Source organism: Myotis myotis, unplaced genomic scaffold, assembly GCF_014108235.1.
Source record: "Myotis myotis isolate mMyoMyo1 unplaced genomic scaffold, mMyoMyo1.p scaffold_m19_p_16, whole genome shotgun sequence".
Classification (NCBI taxonomy): domain Eukaryota; kingdom Metazoa; phylum Chordata; class Mammalia; order Chiroptera; family Vespertilionidae; genus Myotis; species Myotis myotis.
In genome coordinates this window covers 48,023,387-48,047,352 of record NW_023416320.1, presented here as the reverse complement: position 1 = coordinate 48,047,352, position 23,966 = coordinate 48,023,387, and the positions used below count along the sequence as shown (strand labels likewise).

Sequence of the window (23,966 nt, the reverse complement as noted above, 5' to 3'; positions counted from 1 at the left end):
AGAGTTTGAACAGCCGTGGATGGTCATTGCTGAGAAATACTTGTTGGTTCTGAGTTGGTTTTGCCAACTGTGTGCATTACCTAGGTTTCTGGAAATTTCAACTAGACTTTTACTTGAAATTGAATACATTTTAAACAAATTTGAATTGATCACCTTTTAAAATAGCATTTTTCATAAAACACTTCTATTATTTCACAATACCACTCTTTTATAAATACAGATTTATATATACTGGATTTGGTTAAAGCAAGATCTGCCGTCTCGCAGAGCACCGCACGTCATGGGCTCCCGCCCGGCATCTGAAGCAGCCGATTCTGATGCTGAGAGGGGTGGCATCTCACCATTCACAGTCAGCACAGCTCTCATGAGCTAACGAGAAGTAACCAGGTATTCGCTGTGCATGCGAATGCTTCAGCTACACTGAGTTTTTAAAAGGTACAGACTCTTCTTTAAGCTTGAGTCAAGTAAGTTTTTATTCAAACAGCAAGGGCCCTGGTGGTGCGGCTCAATGGTTGAGCATCGACCTATGAACCAGGAGGTCATAGTTCGATTCCGGTCAAGGGCACATGCCCCGGTTGCGGGCTCCATCTCCAGTAGGGGGTGTGCAGGAGGCAGCCTATCTATGATTTTCTCTCCACATCATTGATATTTCTATTTCTCCCTCTCCCTTCCTCTCTCTAAAATCAATTTTTAAAAACACACACACATATTTACAATAGCAAGGAAAGCAAAGAAGGCACTAATTATGTGTTGGGTGCCTTTTCTGGGCCAAGCACTAAACTATATGTGTCTCACATGACACGAAGGCAGCGGATTTTGACAGTGATATCAGCTGTCCTTTCACACACCGGATGGGTCCCTGGAATACTGGGGCCACGGACGCTCAGATAGGCACACACCGGGAGGCCGGCGGAGTGTGGTGTCAGCATGGCTGGAAGTGCTGGAAACAGAGGTCGTGTCCAACTGTCGATCCCGTCTGTCAGTCCGTCAGATTTGTCCCCAAGACATCACAGCTGCCTTCGCAGCCAGCGCTGTTGGTACCGGGTGATGACAATGCCAGGGTCAGATTACTGACCAAGCGCCCAGGCTGCACTCAATCCTCCAACGCTGAGCGGCTGCTCTGTGCAATACAACACCTGTCCCAGGCAGACGTGCATGGAGTGACGGGCGCGGGACACCCCCAACCTTTTCCACGTGAACCGAGGACCCTATGCTGACAAACCTGGTGCTAACACCCCCCTCCACCACCCCCAATAAAGTGACCTACAGAAACCTCAGCAGAAGGTGGGAAGTGCAGAGTCAGACAGTGATCTCTAGCTGCTTCCTGCTGGGAGCCCAGAGGAACAGCCAGGTTTGCAAGATTTGCAAATGGAGAAGCTTCTGGCAGAAGCCGAGAGCCAGCCAGAGGTCAGCGCTTTCTCCCCAAAGTGGCTGGCTCTGTGGGTCTAATTAAAATCCTAACCCATGCATATAGGTTAAAATTACAATGTGAATACTCATTTATTATCAATTAACATGATAGTTTCAACCTTAAATAATGCAAGACTATATGCCCTGGCCAGTGTGGCTCAGTTGGTTGTGCGTTGTCCCAGGAACAAAAAGGTTGCTGGTTCAATTCCTGGTCAGGGCACATGCCTGGGGTTATGGGCTCAATCTTCTATAGGGGGAGTGCAGGAGGCAGCTAAAAGCTGTTTCTCTCTCCCTCTCCTTTCCTCTCTCTCTAAAAATCAATTTAAAATTTTTTAAAAAGAATACAACACTGTATTCGTAACTACTCTTGGTAAGACTGCAAAAATAATGCATTCATTCTCTTGGTTATATTTTAGAAGTTACGTTCTAGAGGGCTTCGTGCCACCATAAACCCCGAAGACCACTAACTAAGACGCTGTCGTGTAGGGAGAACAGGAAAGGAAGAGGGGGTCCTGGGATCGAGGCTGGGTGGGGGATGGACAGGAGGGCTTTCGAGGAGACTGGACACACTCAGGGTGGTGTGGCCGTGGACAGGAGGGCTTTCGAGGAGACTGGACACGCTCAGGGTGCTGTGGCCGTGGCCAGGAGGGCTTGGGCATGGTTGGTCAGTGAAAGCTTCTCTGGGAACATGATGTCTGAACAGGACAGAAAAAATGAAAGAGGAACCCGCTGTGTGAGAAGTTGGAGATGCACAGCATGAAAGACGCAGGGTGAGGACACACTGGATATGCTCAGGAGCTAGAGAGAAGACACGCGTGGGTTTGAGAGGTCATTGCCAAAGAGACTACGGAACCAGCAGAGGCTGGGGGGTGGGGCCCGCCTGGCCCATGGCAGTCCTTCAATGAATGTTTGTTGCCCTAGCTCAGTGGTCGGCAAACTGCAGCTCAAGAGCCACATGCAGCTCTTTGGCCCCTTGAGTGTGGCTCTTCCACAAAATACCCACTTCTGCGCATGGGCCACGAAGTTTCAATCACACTGTACATGCACACCTGCACGTGGCATTTTGTGGAAGAGCCACACTCAAGGGGCCAAAGCCCACAACCCAGGCATGTACCCTGACCAGGAATCAAACTGTGACCTCCTGGTTCATGGGCTGACACTCAACCACGGAGCCACACCAGCCGAGCAGATTGGTTTGGTTTTAATCATCTCAGACCTTGCGCCCACCTCACGTCATCTGGATTCTTCTTTCATTGTTCCCTGACCAGTCAGAACGTCTGCTCCCAAAGGTCAACTGAGTGGGAAATCTTTTATTTCCCTGCCTTTCTTCCTTTCTCCCTTTCTCATCCTTTGCTTTTTTAAAAAACATATCTTCCTCTAAAGCCTAATCTGCACATGGAGAACTTTTTAAGTCTGTGAAGGACCAGCCCACGGGAATGAGCCGTGAAGGTCCAGGTAGGCGTACTGAGAAGTTAAAACCTGATTCTAAGAAACATCCAGGTTGTCATGATGAAGACTTTTATGAAAGATTCTTCAAAACGTACGAAATCAAACACTTGTAATTGGGGCTGGTGCAGAGAGAGGAAGAAAGATGTAGACTACAGTAATTGCTATAATTGAAGGATAATTACAGCTTTGAGCTTCCAGCCCCGCGTATGAGCAGGAAGGAGAGAAGAAAATATGATTTTTGTATGTACAGTTTAGTTGCTATTTTTTAAAAAAGCAAACTAATTTGTCAGGATTTAAAAACCTCCTGCCAAGCACTAAAATCTCTGAGCTTATCCCTCGGACACACACAGCTTTATGTACTACACAACAGAACAATGCCGCTAAGTTTTACCAAAAAAATGCCGGTGAACAGGTCATGACCATTTTTTATATTAGTATTTCATAACAGCCAACTTCCTACGACCTTAATTAGTCAGTGGGTTCAGCTGCTGCTTAATGCAGCGTCTCACCTTGGCTCAGCTGGCTAGTCGTGGTCCTGATAACGCCAAGGTTGTGTGTCCTATCCCCGGTCAGGGCACATACAAGAATCAACCAATGAGCGTATAAATGGGTGGAACGGCAAATTTATGTTTCTCTCTATCTCATCAATAAATTTGTAAAAAAATATTTAAAAAAATAGCCCCTCACTCATGACAACAGGACCATGTCAGCCACGTGCAGAGGGACCAGTGTCCCCATTGGCTGTGGGAGAAGGGCACCCATCAGTGCATCTGAGAGCCACCCCAGTCTCCAATGGGGGGAAGGTGCCAGATGACAGCTCTGTGAGAAATAGGAAAGATTGGGACTTGACCTTTCACCCTACACCTGCCCTTTCGAATGACCGCAGTAGTAGGGTGCAGTCTTCGGGAGCATTAGCTAGACCAGCCGTGGGCAAACTACGGCCCGCGGGCCGGATCCGGCCCGTTCGGCTGTTCTATCCGGCCCGCGGAGCCGAAAGAGCGGAGGGTTCTCTTGCTCTCCCCTCCGCTCCTTCAGCAGCAGTGTTAACATGGCAACGTCGGGAAACACGGCCGCAGCTCCTTCTTCTGAGTCCAGTTTAAGAACCCATTGTGGCCCTCGAGTCAAAAAGTTTGCCCACCCCTGAGCTAGACTGTACTGAAATCCTGGGGGACTGAAGCCTTCCTCCCTGGTGTCTAGATGGGTCCTGGCGACAGAATCAAGGACAGATCAGTGGATTTTCCAGGACGTGTGAGATGGTTCTTACTCATCTCTCAGCACATCAGGACTGCTGACGGACCGCGTTCCCAGCCCGGCGTGTTACTGACACACGGCACTGTGGCAGGGTCCCAGGAAGGTGAATAAGGTTTCGAACGCTTGGGCACAGGCCTGAGGAAAGTAATGTAGGAGAGACTGGGTCACTTTTAAATGAAGGTATAATGATGTAATTTTCTACAATTAATGTTGAGGAATCACATAACCATTATAAATAATGGCTCACAAGAAGCTGGAATGGAGCCACTGGGCTTAGATTATTTAATCCAGTGAATTGAAGGGAGATTTTAGTAAATTAATTTTTGGTCCTGAAAACACACCTCCTTGTTCCATTTTGTAAGTATATTTTTCTTGAATTTTTCCTGTAGCAGAGGCATGAGAAATAATTAAAGTGACCCTTTCAAGATCAAATCCCACTGTTTCCGCCTGTTTGCCACAGTGTGCACCTATTGCATCTCTGCAGTACACACCCCGTCCTCCAGGGGCGCCACTCCCAGGTCACTCCCAGGTCACAGTCAGCTCTCTGAACAGAGCCACTCAGCGCCCACTCCTGACTCCCTGGGCCAACTTTCCTGGAGCTCCCATGTCCCATTTTTGTTGTTGTTGTTAATCCTTGTCCGAGGATATTTTTCCATTGATTTTTAGAGGAGGTCGCCCAACATACCTTCCAGACCTCGCTCTGCAGGCTGGAGAGTCACCCCTGAGAGTCCCCCGTGAGTGGTCGGCGCCCCTCCCAGCAGAAAGGCCAGGGTGAGCCTGAGGACCTGCTTGCACATTCAGGTTCTGACTTAGTCCAGCCAGCAGGCGCCTGGCCTGTCCCAGCCCCAGGCCGTCCCCAGTAACAGCGGAGGCCTTGCTCTCTGACAATTTCCATCCTGCTTTTAGGAACCAGTAAAAAGCATTTTGTTTGTCGCTTTTAGAGTGTAAAGAATTCTTAATGTTTTTAAAGCATAGCAAAGATGAGACGTAAAGATGACCGTGGTAAAGAGAGTGGCCAGCCCGCAGCCCTCCGTGTGGCTGTGGTTCATCGGTGTCGGGGGCCACCTGGCGCTGGTGTGAGACCAGGGCTTGCTCATTAGCGTTCCTCTCGGACGGTTAAATCGCCACCTCGCTCTGTGGTACAAGTTCACTTTTCCCAGAACGAGCCCCCCTGGATGTGCAGTCTCAGTGGTGGGGGAGGGGGCTTGGGGAACCAACTGGGGTGCCACAGACACCGGCCACCGACTGCAGTCCAGCTGAGTGTTAAACCTGGTCTTTGCTGTATCGTGAGCCACGAGTAGAGGATTTGACAGGCATTCATGTCAGATGGTACATTTCTGAACCTCTCAGCAAAGAAGCAAGTTCTTTTTGTCCTGGGTTAAGTCTTCACTGTTGTGAAAACAAGGGGCTGAATCCCTCGAGTCAGAAGCCACACGAAAGCAGTGCCAAGCATTGCTTCCCGGAGGGGCTGTCCTGCCCTGTCCCAGGACACAGCGCCACACCCCTCAGCCTCCCGCCAAGCCGAGACCCACGGGACGAGGGCTCTGAGCATCCGCATCCCTTAGAGCAGTGGTTCTCAACCTATGGGTCGCGACCCCTTTGGGGGCCGAACGACCCTTTCACAGGGGTTACCTAAGACCATTGGAAAACACATATATAATTACATATTGTTTTTGTGATTAATCACTATACTTTAATTATGTTCAATTTGTAACAATAAACATACATCCTGCATATCAGATATTTACATTACGATTCATAACAGTAGCAACATTACAGTTATGAAATAGCAACGAAAATAATTTTATGGTTGGGGGTCACCACACCATGAGGAACTGTATTAAAGGGTCTCGACAGTAGGAAGGTTGAGAACCACTGCCTTAGAGGAAGGTCCACAGTGGACATGGGCTGAGAGAGAGCGGCCCACACAGGCCGGGCACCTGGGGGTTATGGGCACGCTGGGCTGGCCCCGTCCCTCCATGGGGGCCGGACAGTTTGCTGGAGAGAGAAGCAGCAGGACACCTGTGGCTGGTGGCCCTGGACAATGTACTTGACCGTGAGCTTCATCCATAAACAGATGGCCTGAGGATTAAGCAGCATGGCCGGTGGAAGAGCAGCGGACACACAATATCCGCTCACTTAGGTTTTCTCAGTGTTTCCAATTCCAAGCCTTTGAGTGAGAACTGTGTGCACTGGCCTGCTCAGGTCCTGGGAGAACGCAGTGGAGGCAGGGGCCCCGGGCAGACGGAGGCGGAGCCGTGGAGGTCTGTCTACAGCCGTGTCCCTGTGCAATCCAACCTCATCTGAGAAAAACAGGAGTTTCTTCTAATTCTTACCATCTCTGAAGACCTGGGGGCTGTGTCGGGGCCCCCAGGGGCTGGAGACGGCCTGAGACGTCATGTGGGAAAGTCAGGGGAACACAGCTTGGGGCCCGGGGCGCCAGGGCTGGGACACACGCCAGATCCCTGAGGCTGGCGGGGATCCTGCACAGAAGGACATGCCAGGGCTGACTCCCGGGAGATGGCAGAGGCTTTGGGCAGCGGCCGCAGAGGCCTGGTGCTGTGTCCGTTCCGGAGCCTGGTCGGCCTTCAGACACACGTGGCTTATGGTTGAGTCATTAACCTGACGGGCTCATCTCGTGTTCTCCGTGTCTCCCTTACCTTTAAAGTATTAACTAAACTTGTATTTTGAGAGTCAGCTTGGGAATCTCTTCGTCATTCTTCCCACAAAAACAAGTATCCGCTCAATAAAATGTCCCACTCACGTGGGTGCTGGGACTCTGAGGGGATGTGGGGGGACACGTCCCGGCCCGGAGGGCCCTCCATTTAGATAAATAGGCAGGGCCAGAGGAAGGGCCGGGAGCCCATCGCAGCCTCTGAGACATGGGTTAGACCTCCTTAGGCAGCTCGGAGCCCCTTCCCGGGATCCTCAGAATCAACCCTCCCTTTTCCTCCCCTCCCCCTCCCCCCTTGAGATTTACCCCTAAAATAAAGTAGGAAACTCGGGATTGTTTTTAGGTCAGGACAGGAGGAAGCCCCCCGGGGAGGCTTTCCTTGCCCATCCGAGTCGCTGACCTGATAGCGTTTCTGAGGCGGAACACCGTGGCGGCAATAAACGATGGCGTCTGGGATGCCAGCTCACTGGTCTTGACGAGTGACAGCCACACAGGCCCCTTCCCCCACCCGGGCCAGGGTCCGTTTCCTGTGTGGATCGAAGGTGGGGTCTGTGCAGCATCAGGGGACGCTGACAGGGCTACAGGATTTATGTCCTGCTCCCAGGACAGAGGCCGGCTCCCCCTGCCTCCAGCCGCTGCCGCAGGCCCTTCCTGGGGGCAGGGAGCCTGCAGGGTCCTGCCTCTGTTTCCCTGGAGCTGCTGCAGAAAGAAGCCTCAGGGCCTGGCTCCCAGGGGTGTTGTAAGTGATGCAAGAGGCTCTGAAGGAGCAGCTCTGACCCTGACTCCTGACCTCCCTCTCCTCAGGTAATCCCCCGAACCCCTCCCCCCCCCCCCCCCCCGCCACACACACACACACACACACACACACACACTCAGGGAAGGAGGGGGTTGGGAGAACATTTCAACGACCTCATTTGGCAGGAAATCTTGTGCCTTAGCTGAGGGGGCGGGGGTGGGAGGGGGGCAGGAGGGACAGTAGACATTTGCTTGGCTGATCCCCATGTTGACAGCAGCCCTGACCACCAAGTTCGGTGTAGCAGGCTTGCCTTAATCAGAAGAGAAATCTGCCTGAATGTAAATGCTTTAGCTGAACCCCTTGGGGTGGGGGGGGTGGCAGTGCTGTTGGGAGGCAGTGGAGCCGTGGCCTGGGGGTGGCCGGGTGCCTCCAGGACAGAGCCCAGCAGCGCCTCGCTCCTTGCCACACTAAACGCGTTTGGCGACTATGGCTCCGTGTCATCTTACCGCGTGGGCCCACACCCGGAGGGGCCCAGGAAGGAGGCGTGCCCGTGGGCTGGGCCCATCCGCCCGGCCACAGTGGAGGCGGTCTCTATCTCGCTTAATTACAGGCCCCCCAGGTCTGCTGTGCCAGGGGAGTGAGTCACGGCTGCCCAAACCTGCTTCAAAGGAGCCGAGTGGCTCGGCCCCCACCACCCCGCTCCGCCAAATGGTCACTCCCAGAATTCCTGGGATCAGAGCACCTGCCCGCCAGAGCGTTTGCTCAAAAGCAGATCGCTGCGTGGTCTGCACCTCTCCTTAATTCTGTCTGGTGTCTGCTTTCCTTCCTGTCGAAGTGATTTTGGAGGCTGATAGCCCAGGTTGATGGAGACAATTACAATGACAAGCGCACAGCACAGGCAGCGAGAACAAGCGAGGATCGGGTCTCCCTGAGGAGCCGGCGGGTCGGGGCCAAGGATGGCGTTATACCGCCACCTCGTGGTTACAATGAATCTGCTTGTAAAGTAAAAAGCCAGTTTTTCTACAGATTGAATGACATATTGATTAAAATCAGGAAATGAATGGATACGAAAGAATAAGAAAATACAGACCAAAATAATTTCGTCCAAAATAATTATCCAGGCCAATTTTTGAAAGGATCCCCCACAGAAGTCCTACAACTTCATGCACTGACCTTTCTCAGGGCCAAATATGAGTTCCCACCATAGCCTGAAATTACATAAAATGGGAGTGGGGGGGGGGGGGAGGGAGCTGCCTCCTTTACAGCAATGTCACATTAGTGTGAAATGATAGTCTCGGTCGTGACTGTCCAGCGATGAGCCGACGGGGCGCCTGTTCTAGAACAAGGAGAGCTGTGCACAGCTAGGAAAACTGGACCTGCTGTTTCCCGACACTCCCCCCTCAGTGCCCAGCTGGTGGGCGTCGGACAGCTGTGAGTGCAGGTACAGCGCGGGGCCCCTCTGCTCAGTGTCGGATAACTCGGCGACTGTTCACACACGTGGTCTGACCGCGAGGTGTGTTTTATACTTTGAGGAGATGATAGTCTAATTGAATGCGACTGGATTGAGGCAGGTAAGAACAGCACTGAAGTATCACCATGAACATACCAGGAGGGAGAGCCCCAAGTCTTCGCACATTTCTGCGGGGATGGACTCATTCTGGGGACTCGGAAAGTACTTCCCTTGATAGAGGAATCGGCAGGAAGCAGTGCGGTCCTGGGGCAGTCAGGGTATCGCGGACTGGGAGCCTTGGAGTGTCTTTCCCATGAGGCTCCTAGCCGATAAGGGCACCGTGTGGCCTGTGGCAGGCCCTTCCTCTCAGGGTAACTGACCTCCCAGACACCGCGCCTCCTGCTTCCTTATGTGTCCCTCTGTCGCTGAGCCTGGGAAAGCCTTCGGCGTGGGAAGGACAGTGTTCCCACCACCGCTCAGATTAAAGCAAAAGCTGGACCCTGAGCACTGTGTTTAGCTCATGGAACCCTCCCCCGACCCACCCACCCCCGCACAGGGCCCAGCTGTGGAGGAAAGGCCAGAGCCTCCTAGGACAGCCCTGGACCCCTCACAGGAGGCCTCCGTCTCCTCACCAAGAAGGAAGAACAAGGAAGTCACATGTGCATCTACACACCTGGGGTCAGTCCAGCTGCACACCTGGGAGTGAGTGCACCTGCACACCTGGGGGTCAGTGCATCTACACCCCGGGGGTCAGTGCACCTGCACACCTGGGGGTCAGTGCACCTACACACCTGGGGTCAGTCCAGCTGCACACCTGGGAGTGAGTGCACCTGCACACCTGGGGGTCAGTGCACCTGCACACCTGGGGTCAATGCATCTACACACCTGGGGGTCAGTGCACCTGCACACCTGGGGGTCAGTGCATCTACACACCTGGGGGTCAGTGCATCTACACCCCGGGGGTCAGTGCACCTGCACACCTGGGGGTCAGTGCACCTACACACCTGGGGTCAATGCATCTACACACCTGGGGGTCAGTGCACCTACACACCTGGGGTCAATGCATCTACACACCTGGGGGTCAGTGCACCTATACACCTGGGGGGTCAGTGCATCTACACACCTGGGGGTCAGTGCACCTGCACACCTGGGGGTCAGTGCACCTGCACACCTGGGGGTCAGTGCACCTACACACCTGGGGTCAATGCATCTACACACCTGGGGGTCAGTGCACCTATACACCTGGGGGTCAGTGCATCTACATACCTGGGGGTCAGTGCACCTACACACCTGGGGGTCAGTGCACCCTCACACCTGGGGGAGGGCAAATCTGTCTCAGTTGTCGGTTAGCCACCACAGTTTAAGTCGGCGATGATCAGAGAAGTATGATTCCCGGGAGGCGTGCTGTGAGGTCAGAGCCACCTGTGTGTGGCCCCTCCCAGGGCAGCTCCTCTGCCCCTCTCCTCCCCCCTGACTGTGTTGCTCCTGGTCTGTCCAGCTGCACTGGAGGCTCCTGGGGGCTGGAGGCACGTTGGCCTTGGAGATCACAATGTGTCTGACCAGGAAGCATGTATCAGACGACGCTCATTCTCTTCACTGTGAGATTGTTGTCCGCAATGAGAACTTTTGGGGAAAAAGTGTTTCTTTTAGTAGCTTCTCAGCCAATTCTAGTTGAAGGGGAGTTAGCCAGGAGTTCAGACACATTTTTTCTGAGTTACACCCTTTATTCAGAAGCCCGTTCTAATAGCTTTGATCCTCTTTCTCCCTACACTGTTCTGATGGGCTGGCACCTCACACATTTCATTGTACTCTGTCAGCTCCCCTGGGGAGAGAGAGCTCAAAGAAGAGAGAGTCGTACAGAGATGAGAGGGCGCTGAAGGCCCACAGCTGTCACGGGACCCAGGTCTGGCAACTGTTTCCTCAGACCTGCACTTGCTTAGCAGACACCAGTGAACGCTGCCGTGCGATGGAGGAGGGATGGAGGAAGCAAGCACACGCCTGCATACAGGTCACCTGTGCGTGCTTCACCACGCATAGAACTATCCCACATGGATCCCTAGGCTGCCCCGACATGTGCGTGCGTGGGTGTACCTAATAGCTCACTGTGGTGCCAATGTGTAGTCTGAGTTTAAAGTGACTGGTTCATTGTTTCAGCAAATCCTAAGAGAAGGGGCAGGGATGTCCATTCGTTAGAGCTGCCTTGGGGCAGACGAGCTGGGCGCTGTGGCCGCCGTGACCTGACCATGACCATGTGTGGATTGTTTACAAACCACCTGGGATGAGGGAAGCCCCTCCTACTCAGGAAGGGGTGCGCGTATGCACTGGGAGCGTGGGAAGTGTTCCTGTTGATTCCAGGACTGAGGAGCACGGCCACCTTGTCTGCTAGAATCGTCTGTGTACATTGCAGGCACAATGCGGTTTTTTTTTCTTTTTCTCCAGCTTTTTGTTATTCCTCAACCTTATATATTCAAGTTTATGGGGAATAGTTCACCTGGAGAAGATTTGGTCCCGTTGAGCCGCCTTTGCGGAAACAGCTTTAATTCCCGGTTTCTCTGTGCGCTCCTGTGGCCATAGGCCGCCGAGTGCTGGCTGGCGGGGTTGCCAGTGATGGCGAGATATGGTGACAGCTCCTCCAGCCAATGAGAACGGAAACAGCCAGTCTTTTTCAAGAAAATACGTTTTTTCTCCCTGGGGAATCAGGCCTAAGCTGGCAGTCAGACATCCTGGCAGCCCTCGGGGGATGTCCACTTGCCAGCGGGGAGCAGGCCTAAGCTGCAGTCGGACATCCTTAGCGCTGCTGAGGAGGCAGAAGAGGCTCTCACCACCGCTGTTCTGGCAGCCGTCAGCCTGGCTTGTGGCTGAGCAGAGCTCCTCCCTGTGGGAGCGCACTGACCACCAGGGGAGAGCTCCTGCATTGAGCTAGCAGAGTGGTGCCTGCAGAGTGTGTGGGGCTAGCGGAGCGGGGCGTACAGAGCGGTGTGTGCGGGGCTAGCGGAGCGGGGCGTGCAGAGCGGTGTGTGCGGGGCTAGCGGAGCGGGGCGTGCAGAGCGGTGTGTGCCGGGCTAGCGGAGCGGGGCGTACAGAGCGGTGTGTGCGGGGCTAGCGGAGAGGGGCGTGTAGAGCCGTGTGTGCGGGGCTAGTGGAGCGGGGTGTGCAGAGCGGTGTGTGCGGGGCTAGCGGGGCGGGGCGTGCAGAGCGGTGTGTGCGGGGCTAGCTGGGCGGGGCGTGCAGAGTCGTGGCAGCGATTCATGAAGAAAGCATTTCGCAGAGGCCTGGCCCAGGCCCGCGCTAAGCTGTCCCAGCACCGCCCTGTGCTGCGCCGTCCTTGTTCATGGTCTTGTCTTCCGCTGGGGCTGGTTCTCAGCACAGACCCCATCGCCTGGAGCTGTGCGTACGGGAGTTTGGAGAAGCACAGGGAACACTGGCCGTGAACATAGGCGGCCACCTACTCGGATAGACAGCTGTTTTCGAGGTGAATGAGAGACATCCTACAGCCTTGACTGCACTGACCTCTAACCTCTGGAAGAAAAGCAGGGGAGGGGAGCTGGGGAGACGGTGGGGAAGGTGCAGGCTTCACGTTGGGGACCACCATGGAATGAATGCTGTGCCCGGGGAGGCAGAGACTCCAGCACACGTGTGCCTGCTGTGGGCCTGGGTCCTGCTGCACACAATGGCACCGAGGAATCTACCTGCTAACGTACTGGCGCCATCAGGAGACACAGGCCTGGACGGCCAGGGGACGGAGGGCCCGCACACAGGCACTCGCCTCCCTGCCCCTGACCCTGACCCTGCCCAGCCATCCTCGGGGGGGGGGGGGGGGGACTAGTTAGCAGGTGCTGGTGCCTTGTCACCTGAGACATTGTTTCAAACAGGTTGGTCTCTGCGGCGGACGCAGCCCTCGGCCCGATGCCACCAGGTCTGGAGGACTGACCGACGCGCCAGCCGGCGCCCCCTCCGGCTCCCGCCATGGGGCCCTCCGGGAGCCTGCTGGGCGGACACCTGCAGATTGCCCTGTGGGGAAGCTTGGCAGCTGCCGCCACGCTCTTCCTCATCACCTTCCTCATCTTCCTGTGCTCCAGCTGTGACAGGTGAGAGCCCGCGCCCTTCCAGCAGCCTCAGAAGAGACTCAGCACGCGTCATTGAAGAGTCTGGATATGGCTTCCTCCCCTGATGGCTCTGTCAGGAGAAGCAGAGCTGGACTCTCCGGACCCAGGAGCCCCTCCTGCCTGCCCAGTGGGACCCAGGCTTGTGGGGCTGGGACCCAGTGACCAGGACCAAGTGGGCCTTTGCTCCCAGGCCTGGGCAGCCGCCTCTGTCGTTGTCGAGTCTCCCACTAGGGGGCGCTGTTGCTTTGTGCATCCGTGGGAACGTGCTCTAGAACTGATGGCTTCCTAGCCTGTGCGAGTAAAAACAACTTCTATTTTTACTCTGCGGACTTTTCCACAGCCTGGAAGGAAGTGCACATGACTCATCCTGAGAGCATGCGCCCTTCCTGACGTGCCAGAATTTGTCTTGTCTGATTATTTTCTGAGGCCCCTGCAGTGTGACTGCAAAGCCTCCAGCTGGGAGAACAGGAGACGTGTCTGGGTGCTCTTTTTTTAAGGCATCGCTCGCCCAGTGTTCCCTCTGGTGGGCACCCTGCTGTGACTCGCCCGGCCCCTCCCGCCCGCGCCTGTCCGGCTTTGCTTCCCTGGCAGTTAACCTTGGTCTGACATTAGGATGGGAAGAGGGTGTGTGTTTGATTTTAGATGGCGAGTGTGATATCACAGGAACATCTTATTTTTCATTTCAGAGAGAAGAAGCCGAGACAGTACAGCGGAGACCATGAGAACCTGATGAACGTGGTGAGCCCCAGTGCATGTGTGTGTGTGTGCGTGTGTGCACATGTGCATCCATGTGTCTACATGTGTGTGCTCTTGCATCCTCATGTGTTCGTGTGTGTCTGCGTGTGTGCATGTGTGCCTCCATGCATGTGTGTCTACATGTGCATGTTTTCAAACACCAGCCACTCATCTAAGCGTGTTCCCACAAGCTGACAATTTCCTTCCGGAAAGAACAGCCTGAGCTCCCAGCTGCCTGGGCGGGTCCTTCCTGCAGGTGCGGGCTCACCACGGCCGGAGGCCTGTGCATGCAGCAGGCTGCTGGGGGGCTCTGACAATGGGTGTAGTTGTGCGGGGCCTGGGAGGGAGATCCTGAGGGAGCCAGGGACTACAGCAGGGATGTGTCTTTGTTGCGTCTGCCCCGCTCTAGCTCCCGTGGTCCTTCGCTAGGGCTGTCATAACGAAGGACCACAAACGGAGTGGCTTAAGTAGCAAGTCTGTTGCCTCGGAGCTCTGGAGCCAGAATCCCGGGAGGTGTCAGTGGGTTGGCTCTGAGGGGATGTCACTGGTGGCTGGCTGGCGTCCTTGGCATTTGCGGTGCCTCCCTCATCACGAGGTGCCCCCCCCCCCCCCGCCCACCCTGTGCGCCTGTCTCTGTCCAAGTTCCCCCTTTGCAAGGACTCCAGTGAGACCTCCTCTTAACTGGTTTCATCTGCAATGACCCTGCTCCCAAATAGGGTCACTCCCAAGGTAGCGGGGCTGGGCCTCCACAGGGGCTTGGGGAGGATACAGTTCACCCCTAACAGCTGGCCACCAAGCTCACTAGGGCCTGGGAGCCCCAGCAATGCAGGTGTGGCCTGGCCTCGCCGTCTGCAGGTGTGGCCAGGCCTCGCCTTCTGCGGGTGTGGCCTGGCCTCGCCGTCTGCGGGCGTGGCCGGGCCTCGGTGTCTGCGGGTGTGGATGGGCCTCGCAGTCTGCGGGCGTGGCCGGGCCTCGCTATCTGCGGGTGTGGTCGGGCCTCACTATGTTCTGCAGCCCTCGGTGTCTTCCGGGTCCTGACCCAGCCCTGAAGGCACTTCAGGACCACCTGGGAGGAGCTGCCTGAGCGGCCTGAGCAGCCTGGTCCTTGTGGTGAGAGAGAAGGGTTCCGCGCTCAGGTGCATGCCCTTGACCCACTGAGTCATTCCAGCAGTGGGGCCGGCCCACCCTCGTGTTCACAGAGGCCCTGCCTGAGCCCCACACGGTGCCCACACAGAGCCTGCTCCCGGTCCCGGCGTGGTCTCCCGCTCCCAGCGTGGTCTCCCGGTCCCGGCGTGGTCCCCCGGTCCCGGCGTGGTCTCCCGGTCCCGGCGTGGTCCCCCGGTCCCAGCGTGGTCCCCCATTCTGGCGTGGTCCCCCAGTCCCAGCATGGTCCCCCGGTCCCGGCATGGTCTCCCCGTCCCGGCATGGTCTCCCTGTCCCGGCATGGTCCCCCGGTCCCGGCGTGGTCCCGTGGTCCCCCGGTCCCGGTGTGGTCCCCAGGTCTGGCGTGGTTACCCGGTCCCGGCGTGGTCCCGGCGTGGTCTCCCGGTCTCGCGTGGTCACCCGGTCCCGGCGTGGTCCCCCAGTCTGGCGTGGTCCCCCAGTCCCAGCATGGTCCCCCGGTCCCGGCATGGTCTCCCCGTCCCGGCATGGTCTCCCCGTCCCGGCATGGTCCCCCGGTCCCGGCCTGGTCCCGTGGTCCCCCGGTCCCGGTGTGGTCCCCAGGTCTGGCGTGGTTACCCGGTCCCGGCGTGGTCCTGGCGTGGTCTCCCGGTCTGGCGTGGTCACCCGGTCCCGGCGTGGTCCCCCAGTCCCAGCATGGTCCCCCAGTCCCGGCATGGTCTCCCCGTCCCGGCATGGTCTCCCGGTCCCGGCGTGGTCCCCCGGTCTCGGCGTGGTCCCGTGGTCCCCCGGTCCTGGTGTGGTCCCCAGGTCTGGCGTGGTTACCCGGTCGCGGCATGGTCTCGCCGCAGGCAGCACGTGTGGAGTCAGCCTGTTAGGGGGGAGGCGTAAAGCCAGCAGGTAGCAGGCAGGCTCCATGCTCACCGAGGCGTCTCCAGGCTCGGCCACCCTGCCCGGCAAACACCCAGGCAGACACGGAGCTGCTGGAACCCTCTCCTTCAGGGAACCCCCGGGGGTCCCTGCCCTTCTGCTCCAGCGCACCCGCTGCCATCCTGGGGTTCGCGGCACCACCCCTCGGCCTTTGTCCCACCCGTCTCCGCCTCTGGTTGTCCGCTCCCGTGGCCTTTCTCCTGGCGGCTAAGGGTAGAGGTGGTGGCAGAGCCCAGGTGTGGTCATTCCGCCGGATGGATTGTTACGGGAGGCCTCCTCCCTCACACCTGACACCCGCCCAGGCAGCGTCCCTCCTGCGATGTTGGCATCTGTTCGCGGTCCTGGCCGCCTCCCACAGTGGCCCATCCCCTGGGCACCTCCCCTGAGTGGAACAGATGAGTCCCACAAGCTTGGGGACCTTGACGCAGCGTGAGCCACTTGCACTCCACTGTTGTGTGGCTCCCAGTCCAGAGTCACATGTTCGAGGCCCGCGGGCCAGGCTCCCAGCGCTCTTCGCACCAGCGTTCTCCAGGGGGGACCGGAGCAGGTCCAGGGCGGCCTCCTGGCCCCCATAGGCCACGTGTTCTGTCATGGGTGGGGGCAGACCTGGGAGCCGTGGCTCAGGCGCCACGTGAGTCCAGCTGGGAACTTGTAGAAATGCATCATCTGCCAACTTGATGATACCCATAGCCATTGCTTGGCCTGGCCATCGTCTACGCACCTACGCAGTCGAGCCCAGCAGAAAGCCTTCGCTCCCCACGCCATCCCCCCTCCCAGGGCCGAGGGTCAGGCTCGGAGAGGCTGCAGACCTGCCTGTTCGCCGCTGGCTGTTTCTGAGCTAGAAGCAGACCCGGCTGGGTATGCGCAGTCTTGGGGGTTGAGGACGTTAGCGGTCATTGCCAGGCAGACTGGGGTCCCTTCCCTCGGGTGACAGCAGCGGGTGGCCTTTCCCGTGGTTTGCCTGGCGTGGCTCACCTTTCAGAATAGTGTTCATAGCACCTGGGCCAGGGCTGAGGCTGTGCTGGACTCCACCGTGACGAGCAGCAGGGGCTTCTGGTCCCCGCCTCCCCTGCCGCGAGGGGCTGACCCCTCACCGCCCACGGGGCCATCTGCAGACCGCAGGTGGGAGGTGCCCGTGCCCTGGCGATGCCGGGGCAGCCTCGTCCAGCAGAATTTCCCACCAGGACGTGGGAAAGGGGCCCTCGCCACACGAGGCACAGAGCACGGGACGTGTGCCGAGTTCATGGGCAACTGGCGTCTATTTAATTTCCCTTCATCTAAACCGAAGCAGTGGGTGTGGGCTTTGCGGATGTTCCCGTTTTCAGAAAGAGGCTCGGACTCCCCTGGGCGGGGGGGCTGACCGCGTGCTCTCTCTTGCAGCCCTCGGACAAGGAGGTGTTCAGCCGCTCGGTGACCAGCCTGGCCACGGACGCGCCCCTCAGCAGCGACCAGAACGGCGCCCTCACCAACGGGGACAGTAAGTCCACGCCACACGGGACTCCTCCCCCACACCCAGGGCTCCGAAGGCATAGCCAAAGGCTAGGAAGTAGGAACGTGCTCGCTGTTTGCACCAGTTTCAGCAAAAGTCGCCTCAGGGATGGAAAGCTCGGGTGCTGATGGCTAGGGCGGCCCTGCTGACTCACTCGTCCTGAAGCCGCTGGCAGATGGCCGTTACCGACAGGCCCTCCTGCCCCTGCGAGAGCAGCACTAACGTGAGCAGCGTCACTGCCCGCAGCACGCAGGGAGGGCGGCCCGGGCCGCTGCCGCAGTTTCCACCAACTTAGGTCCGCAGCACAGGTGAAGGGACTTCAGCCCCAACATCAGCGTGGACCCGAGCGCCTCCTCCCTGCCTCGCCCTCGCCCTGGTCTCTGTTCCCACTGTCCCGCCCGCCTGTCTCAGTGGGCACCTGGTAATGCACCTGCCCACCTACCCCAGGCTGCTCTGTCCCGCTCAGCTCAGCTGGTACTTCCACTGTCTCTAGCCCAGTGATGGCGAACCTTTTGAGCTCGGCGTGTCAGCATTTTGAAAAACCCTAACGTAACTCTGGTGCCGTGTCACATATAGAAATTTTTTGATATTTGCAACCATAGTAAAACAAAGACTTACAGTTTTTATATTTATTTTATATATTTAAATGCCATTTAACAAAGAAAAATCAACCAAAAAAATGAGTTCGCGTGTCACGTCTGACACGTATGTGTCATAGGTTCGCCATCACTGGCCTAGACCCACCCTGCCCGTACCTCACTCCCTCACAGCCCCTCCCTCCCCCCTACCCCCACCTCTCTCCCTCACAGCCCTTACCCCATCACCTCTCTCTTAGCCCCTCCCCCATCACCTCTCTCACAGCCCCTCCCCCATCACCTCTTTCACAGCCCCTCCCCCATCACCTCTCTCACAGTCCCTTCCCCATCACCTCTCTCCCTCACAGCCCCTCCCCATCACCTCTCTCACAGCCCCTCCCCCATCACCTCTCTCACAGCCCCTCCCTCCACCCTGCCCCCACCTCTCTCTCTCACAGCCCCTCCCTCCACCCTGCCCCCACCTCTCTCTCTCACAGCCCCTCCCCCATCACCTCTCACTCAGGGGCTGCAAGAACTGGGACTAGGACCCTTTGAGACCATGGTTCTCCCTGCACAGGTTGGGCATTTACCTGAGGTCTCAGTCAGTGCACCGAGGGGCTGTGTTTAAACTCAGCTTCTGAGTCTCAGGCACATCCTTGGGACCACCTGTCCCACCGCTGCCTCTCGTGGCAGGAGGCCCTGCATGTGTGCGTGCGTGTGTGTGCATGTGTATGTGTGTGTGTGTGTGTGTGTGTGTGTGTGTATGTGTCTTGCACCCTGGGGGCAGAGCGCCCAGCTCAGAGGTTGGCAGCCAATGTGCTGGCTCGCTGGCACTCCGGACTCCCTGGGCGCTCAGGACTGACCAGGTCCACACCCCAGTGGCCACCCGTCCCCGTGGCACAGACGCCTGCCCCGGACGGCAGAAGTCCCCTGTGATGGCAGAGCCTTCAGAACGGGTAGGGAGTTTGAGGGTGGGGTCCGTGCTCACTTTCCCGGATGCTTTCTAACCCCCAAGAGAGACGGGTGTTTTTTTCAGGGTGAGCTGAGCACTGAATTCGTTCCTCCTCCCACTTAGTGTTTCAGGCGACAGCACAGCGAGGTGCCTGCCGCGGCCGACACGCCCTGGGCCCAGCGGGAGCATCCCAGCCCAGGCAGTAAAGATAAACAGGCTGAAACTGCATGTCGTAAACACAATGCCCCTGTGTGAAGACTGCATAGCACACAAAGCACATGTCAGGGATATGTCAGATAGAGTCGCACACGATAAACACGTGTGAGTGGAGGTATCATGCCTAGTTCAGCGTGCGTTTCCACGTGCACGCCCTCACACCTTCATGCCCGTGTACCAAAAATGTGCCTGGAGACGCGGCATCTGGGACCTTCCGGCCGCGCCTGTGGCCCTCCCCTCCGAGGGCTCCCATTCGGGTTTTCCGGGTGGAGGTGGAAATGGGGCGAGGGAAGGAGACCTGGTATGCAGGCCTCTCTGGCACTGCTGCAGGGCACATTTTTGCCCCATGATTCCCATCACGTCTGCCAAATCAAAGTGACCTTTGGAAGGTCCAATAAGGGGCGCCAGGAGGGCCGGGGAGCGTGGGCACCAGACATGCCCGCCGTGGGGCGCCCCGCCTTTCACAGTGTGGCCCTGACCATCACTGTCACACTCTGGGCTCAGGGACCTCTGCCCACCAGGTCCCAGCAGGGGTAACAGCAGGTAGTGAAAGTCCCCGAGAGCCAAGTATGTAGCCAAGACACTAAATGTTGTCGGGAAGACGTGATTGGACTGAGAATGTCGCTAACAAGCAGGCCGCCTGTGCCTTGCAGCCGAGTCGCACACAAGTAAGCACAGCAGCACTTCCCTGGGATAATAATTTGGGTGTCTTTCTCCCCTTTCCGTCCGCTCCAGTCGCCTCGGAAGGCAGTGCCGGGACCTGCGCGCAGCATTACGAGGAGGTGCTGGCCGCGGCCTCCGACCTGCCGGACGCCCAGGATGGCTCAGGGAAGCCTAAGGGCCACCAGAGCCGGGAGCTGCCCCAGATCCCCCCAGACAGCGCCGTGGACACGCTGGCCAGCGCCAGGAGCGTGGACGGGGACCAGGGGGCAGGGGCGGAAGGGCCCTACGAGGTGCTCAAGGACAGCTCGTCCCAGGAGAACATGGTGGAGGACTGTCTGTATGAGACGGTGAAGGAGATCAAGGAGGCGGCTGCACCCCCGGGCAAAGGCCCCGGCGGCCGGTCCAGGGCGGCCCCCGCTCCCAAGGAGCCGCCGGCACCCCAGACCCCCGGCAGAGCCGACTTCGCGGAATACGCCTCGGTGGACAGGAACAAAAAGTGTCGGCAGAGCATGAACGTAGACAGTGTGCTGGACCCTGCCCGGGACGCAGAGGAGGAGGCCCCACCGCCGGTGCCCATGAAACTTCTGGACGAGAACGAGAACCTGCAGGCGCAGGACAGGAGCGCCTCTGAGGGGACCCGCGAGACCAACAAGGTGAGCGCCTGTGGCCGCAGGAGTCGGGGCCTGGGCTCCTCCTGGCTGTGTTCGGGGAGATACACACACACACACACACACACACACACACGCACATACACGCACGCACACACCTGCACGCGAGTGCAGGGCAGGGAGGGACGAGCGCTGTTTTGGTGGAAGCTGTGTCAGACCTTTTCCCTCCAAGTAGTGGAACACCGAACACACAAGCTTATCAAATTGCTCTCTCGTGGCACCGTACCTGGATGTTTTCCCGATTTTGCATCATGTCGAATCGGGGTCAAGTGCTGCTTTCTTCCTTTTGAAACCGGGAAATAAGGAGCGAGACACGACTCTTGGCCGCGCAGTTCGTGCCCTCTGCCTGCCGTCTCCTCCAGTGGCCAGGTGACCTCTGTCCTCTCCGGTCCCAGCCCTCAAAGCAAGGAGCAGGCACGGGAGATGACTCATGGCGCCACTGGTTGTGTCCAACTAACTATACTGTTTTTTTAAAGCAATAAAGAAGAGTACAGTACTCTTTTTTAAAAAAGTCTATTTTTATTGATTTCCGAGAGGAAGGGAGAGGGGGAGAGCGATAGAAGCATTAGTGATGAGAGAGAATCATTGATCGGCTGCCTTCTGCAGGCCCCCCACTGGGGATGGAGACCGCAACCCCGGCATGTGTCCTGACGGGAATCAAACCTGGACCCCCGTCTGCAGTCCAATGCGCTATCCCTGAGCCAAACCAGCCAGGGCTGAACTTTATACTTTTAGTGGGAGATTGTGTTTTGTGACAATTTCTAGACAACAGCCCGTCCCTCCCATTTAGATATTCAGCAAAGCTCTAAGTGCCACGACCCGCAAGCTCTCCCTGTGCTTCTGTGACCTGGTGTGTGACCGACGGTCCCGAGACGTTCTCCTCTCCCGTGGGGTTTCACTAGGTCTTCTTTAGGCAGCTGACATCTAGTTACTATGTTCTACACAGAAAAAAGCAAGTTTGCTTCTTAGGTTCTGGTAGGAAGGCCACATAGGGGTCAGTCTGACAGTAGTAGCCTTTAGACCAGCAGTACTCAACCTTCTGGCCCTTTAAATACAGTTCCTCATGTTGTGACCCAACCATAAAATTATTTTTGTTGCTACTTCATAACTGTAATGTTGCTACTGTTATGAATTGTCATGTAAATATCTGATATGCAGGATGGTCTTAGGCGACCCCGGTGAAAGGGTCATTCAACCGCCAAAGGGGTCGCGACCCACAGGCTGAGAACCACTGCTTTAGACCCATCTGGAGTTCATGGTCAGAAGTGAGCTCTGGCTCTAAGTTGGTCCTCGTAGTGTTTCCACTTTTCAGATTTTCCACGAAATCAGCTGCCCAGAGCCCCTACAAAGGTGATCATAGTCGTGAAATACAAACACAGTCTAATGTTTGCCCTTTGCATAACCAAAGAGGATGACACGAATGTAAAGTGTTTGTCCGTGAGGGTGGGTTCCTGGGGACCAGGGCGGGGCTGAGGTTACGGTGGGCCTGGGAGTCTGAGCCAGGGGAGCAGAAAGGAAGGTCCCGACGAGGCAGACACCGGGAGGGGCCCGGGCAGCAGCCAGCGCAGACGGGGTTGCCAGGAGTCCGGATGGTGGAGCGGCTGTGGGCTGTGGTTCAGGTACGAGGAGGTCGGGCTGTGGGGACCAGACGTGAGCAGTGGGGCCGGTAGAGGAGGGCGGTGGGGGAGGTCGGGGAACTGAGGGCTGGGTTTGAAAGGACGTGTGTTTGTTGAAATTGTTGAAATCGGGGAGAATGTGGGGAGACAGGAGAGGTGTGGGAGAAGCGAGGCAGGAGCCTGCCGCCAGCGCGAGCTGCCTCTCCGTTCGCTCTGAGAAGGTTCCCGGTGGCTCGGGAATCTTTCTGACGACTCGTGCACACTGTCCGAACACAAGGTCCAGGCATGCCATAAAGAAGCCATGTTTTTTATGATCGATTCTTCATTGATGATCAACCCGTCACTGACAGGAATTGAAACAGTAGTCTGTTTGGCTTATTTGTACCGACCGGTTCAAATACAAAAGTGGAAGAAATGTCTGTACTGCTCCTGGCTCTCCAGAAACAGCACAGAGGAGGCTTCTTGCGTGTGTATTCCTCTGGGCTTTACACAATGTCATTGCAGAACAGCCTTGATTTCCTAACAGTCGTCTGAGAGCATTCTTACAGAAAGATGCCACACACAGGCGGCAGCAGGCATCGACGTCACCCCCCCCACCCCCCACCCCCGTTTCTGTTTTCCTCACAGAGGTTCAGTGCCCTGTCGTACAAGTCCCGCGAGGAAGACCCGACTCTCACAGACGAAGAGGTGAGTTTTGCGGCTTTCTAAAAGGAGTTTGTTGGTTTTTAGAGAGAAGAAGGGAGAGGGAGAGAGAAGGAAAAAAACACTGATGTGAGTGCATCGATCGGCTGCCTCCTGCACGCCCCCTACTGGGGATCGAGCCCACAGCCCGGGCATGTGCCGTGACCCGGATGGAACCTCTTGGTGATGGGATGACACCCAACCACTGAGCCACACGGGCCAGGGGAGGGTCATAGCTTTGTAATCACCAGGAAGCCCCTGTGGTGAGACCAGAGTCCCTCCTGGTGCCCCGCGTCGCTGACCCCCCGTGTGAGTGGCTGAGCCTCTGACATGTGGCGGGAGCTGGGTCCGGGTGCCGGCTTGGCAGTGGCTCAGGTGGAGGGACTGGCAGGTGGGTGGGCAGGTCCGCTGAGTAAAGGAGACCGAGTGGGAAAGGAGGGTCAGGAAAGCCCGGGGGGGGGGGGGAGAGTGGAGGGAAGAGGAATAAGAGAGGGACTTAGGAATGAGAGTTTACTTGGCATTCTGACATCTGCACAAGGGGAAGGCCATCATGGGTTGGAAAAAACAGGAAAGTGGAACGGCTGGGGGTGCGGAGGGGGTGACCAGCAGGGAGCCTGAGGCGGCCGTCTCAGCGAGGGGGCTGCAGGCAGAGGGCGTGAGTTCCTGCCAGGCCGCGCCAGCCTTACAGCCAACAAGGAACAAGGCCGCTTGCAGGTTCTCCCAGCTCCGGGCCGAGGAGGCGCTGGTTAAAGGTCCGGGGAGCGTGAGAGGTGAAGGCCAGCCGTGCGTTGTCCTGCCTGTCTCGCCTGGCTCAGAGAGCTGGGCGCCCTCGGCGGCCAGGCTGCAGGTGGCTGCCCTCGGGCCCAGCAGGGAGTCCCGTCCGCGTGCAGAGGTGGTGGCGGGCGCAGGCAGCACCTCCTTGGGGGTCTGCGTGAGGATGGAGCAGCAGCCACTGCGGCCGGGGACAGGAGCAGAGGCTTGCCGAGGGAGGCACCTGCCATCTGGCCACCTGGTTGCGTAAGCCACACCTGGGGGTCATCCTTGACACCTTTTCCTCACTGTCCTCAGATGCAGCCAATAGCCAAGTCCCTCAAGTCCACCTCCAAACGGTTTCTTCCGTGTCCTGTCTCCATCCCACAGCCCCTCCTGCCTGGGCGGGCGGGCCCTGGCCTTCCTCCAGCGTCTCCCACACTGTGCCAGAGCCACCCCTTTGGGACAAGAGAATAGAATGTATAGGGAGTCC

General features: G+C 57.3%; 1 protein-coding gene across 3 annotated transcripts in view; it reads left to right on the top strand.

The window, feature by feature from the left end:
• PAG1 (phosphoprotein membrane anchor with glycosphingolipid microdomains 1) overlaps positions 1-23,966 on the top strand; it is a 107,140-nt gene that overhangs the window by 73,390 nt on the left and 9,784 nt on the right. For 2 of the 3 annotated variants that reach the window (XM_036338778.1, XM_036338777.1), the window contains 5 exons: positions 12,843-13,058; positions 13,763-13,814; positions 17,244-17,340; positions 19,831-20,411; positions 22,670-22,729. In XM_036338778.1, coding sequence (XP_036194671.1) covers positions 12,937-13,058; positions 13,763-13,814; positions 17,244-17,340; positions 19,831-20,411; positions 22,670-22,729 — 912 coding nt within the window. In that variant the 5' untranslated portion in view covers positions 12,843-12,936. The remainder of the gene's footprint in view (positions 1-12,842; positions 13,059-13,762; positions 13,815-17,243; positions 17,341-19,830; positions 20,412-22,669; positions 22,730-23,966) is intronic. The other variant, XM_036338779.1, reaches the window with a different exon arrangement.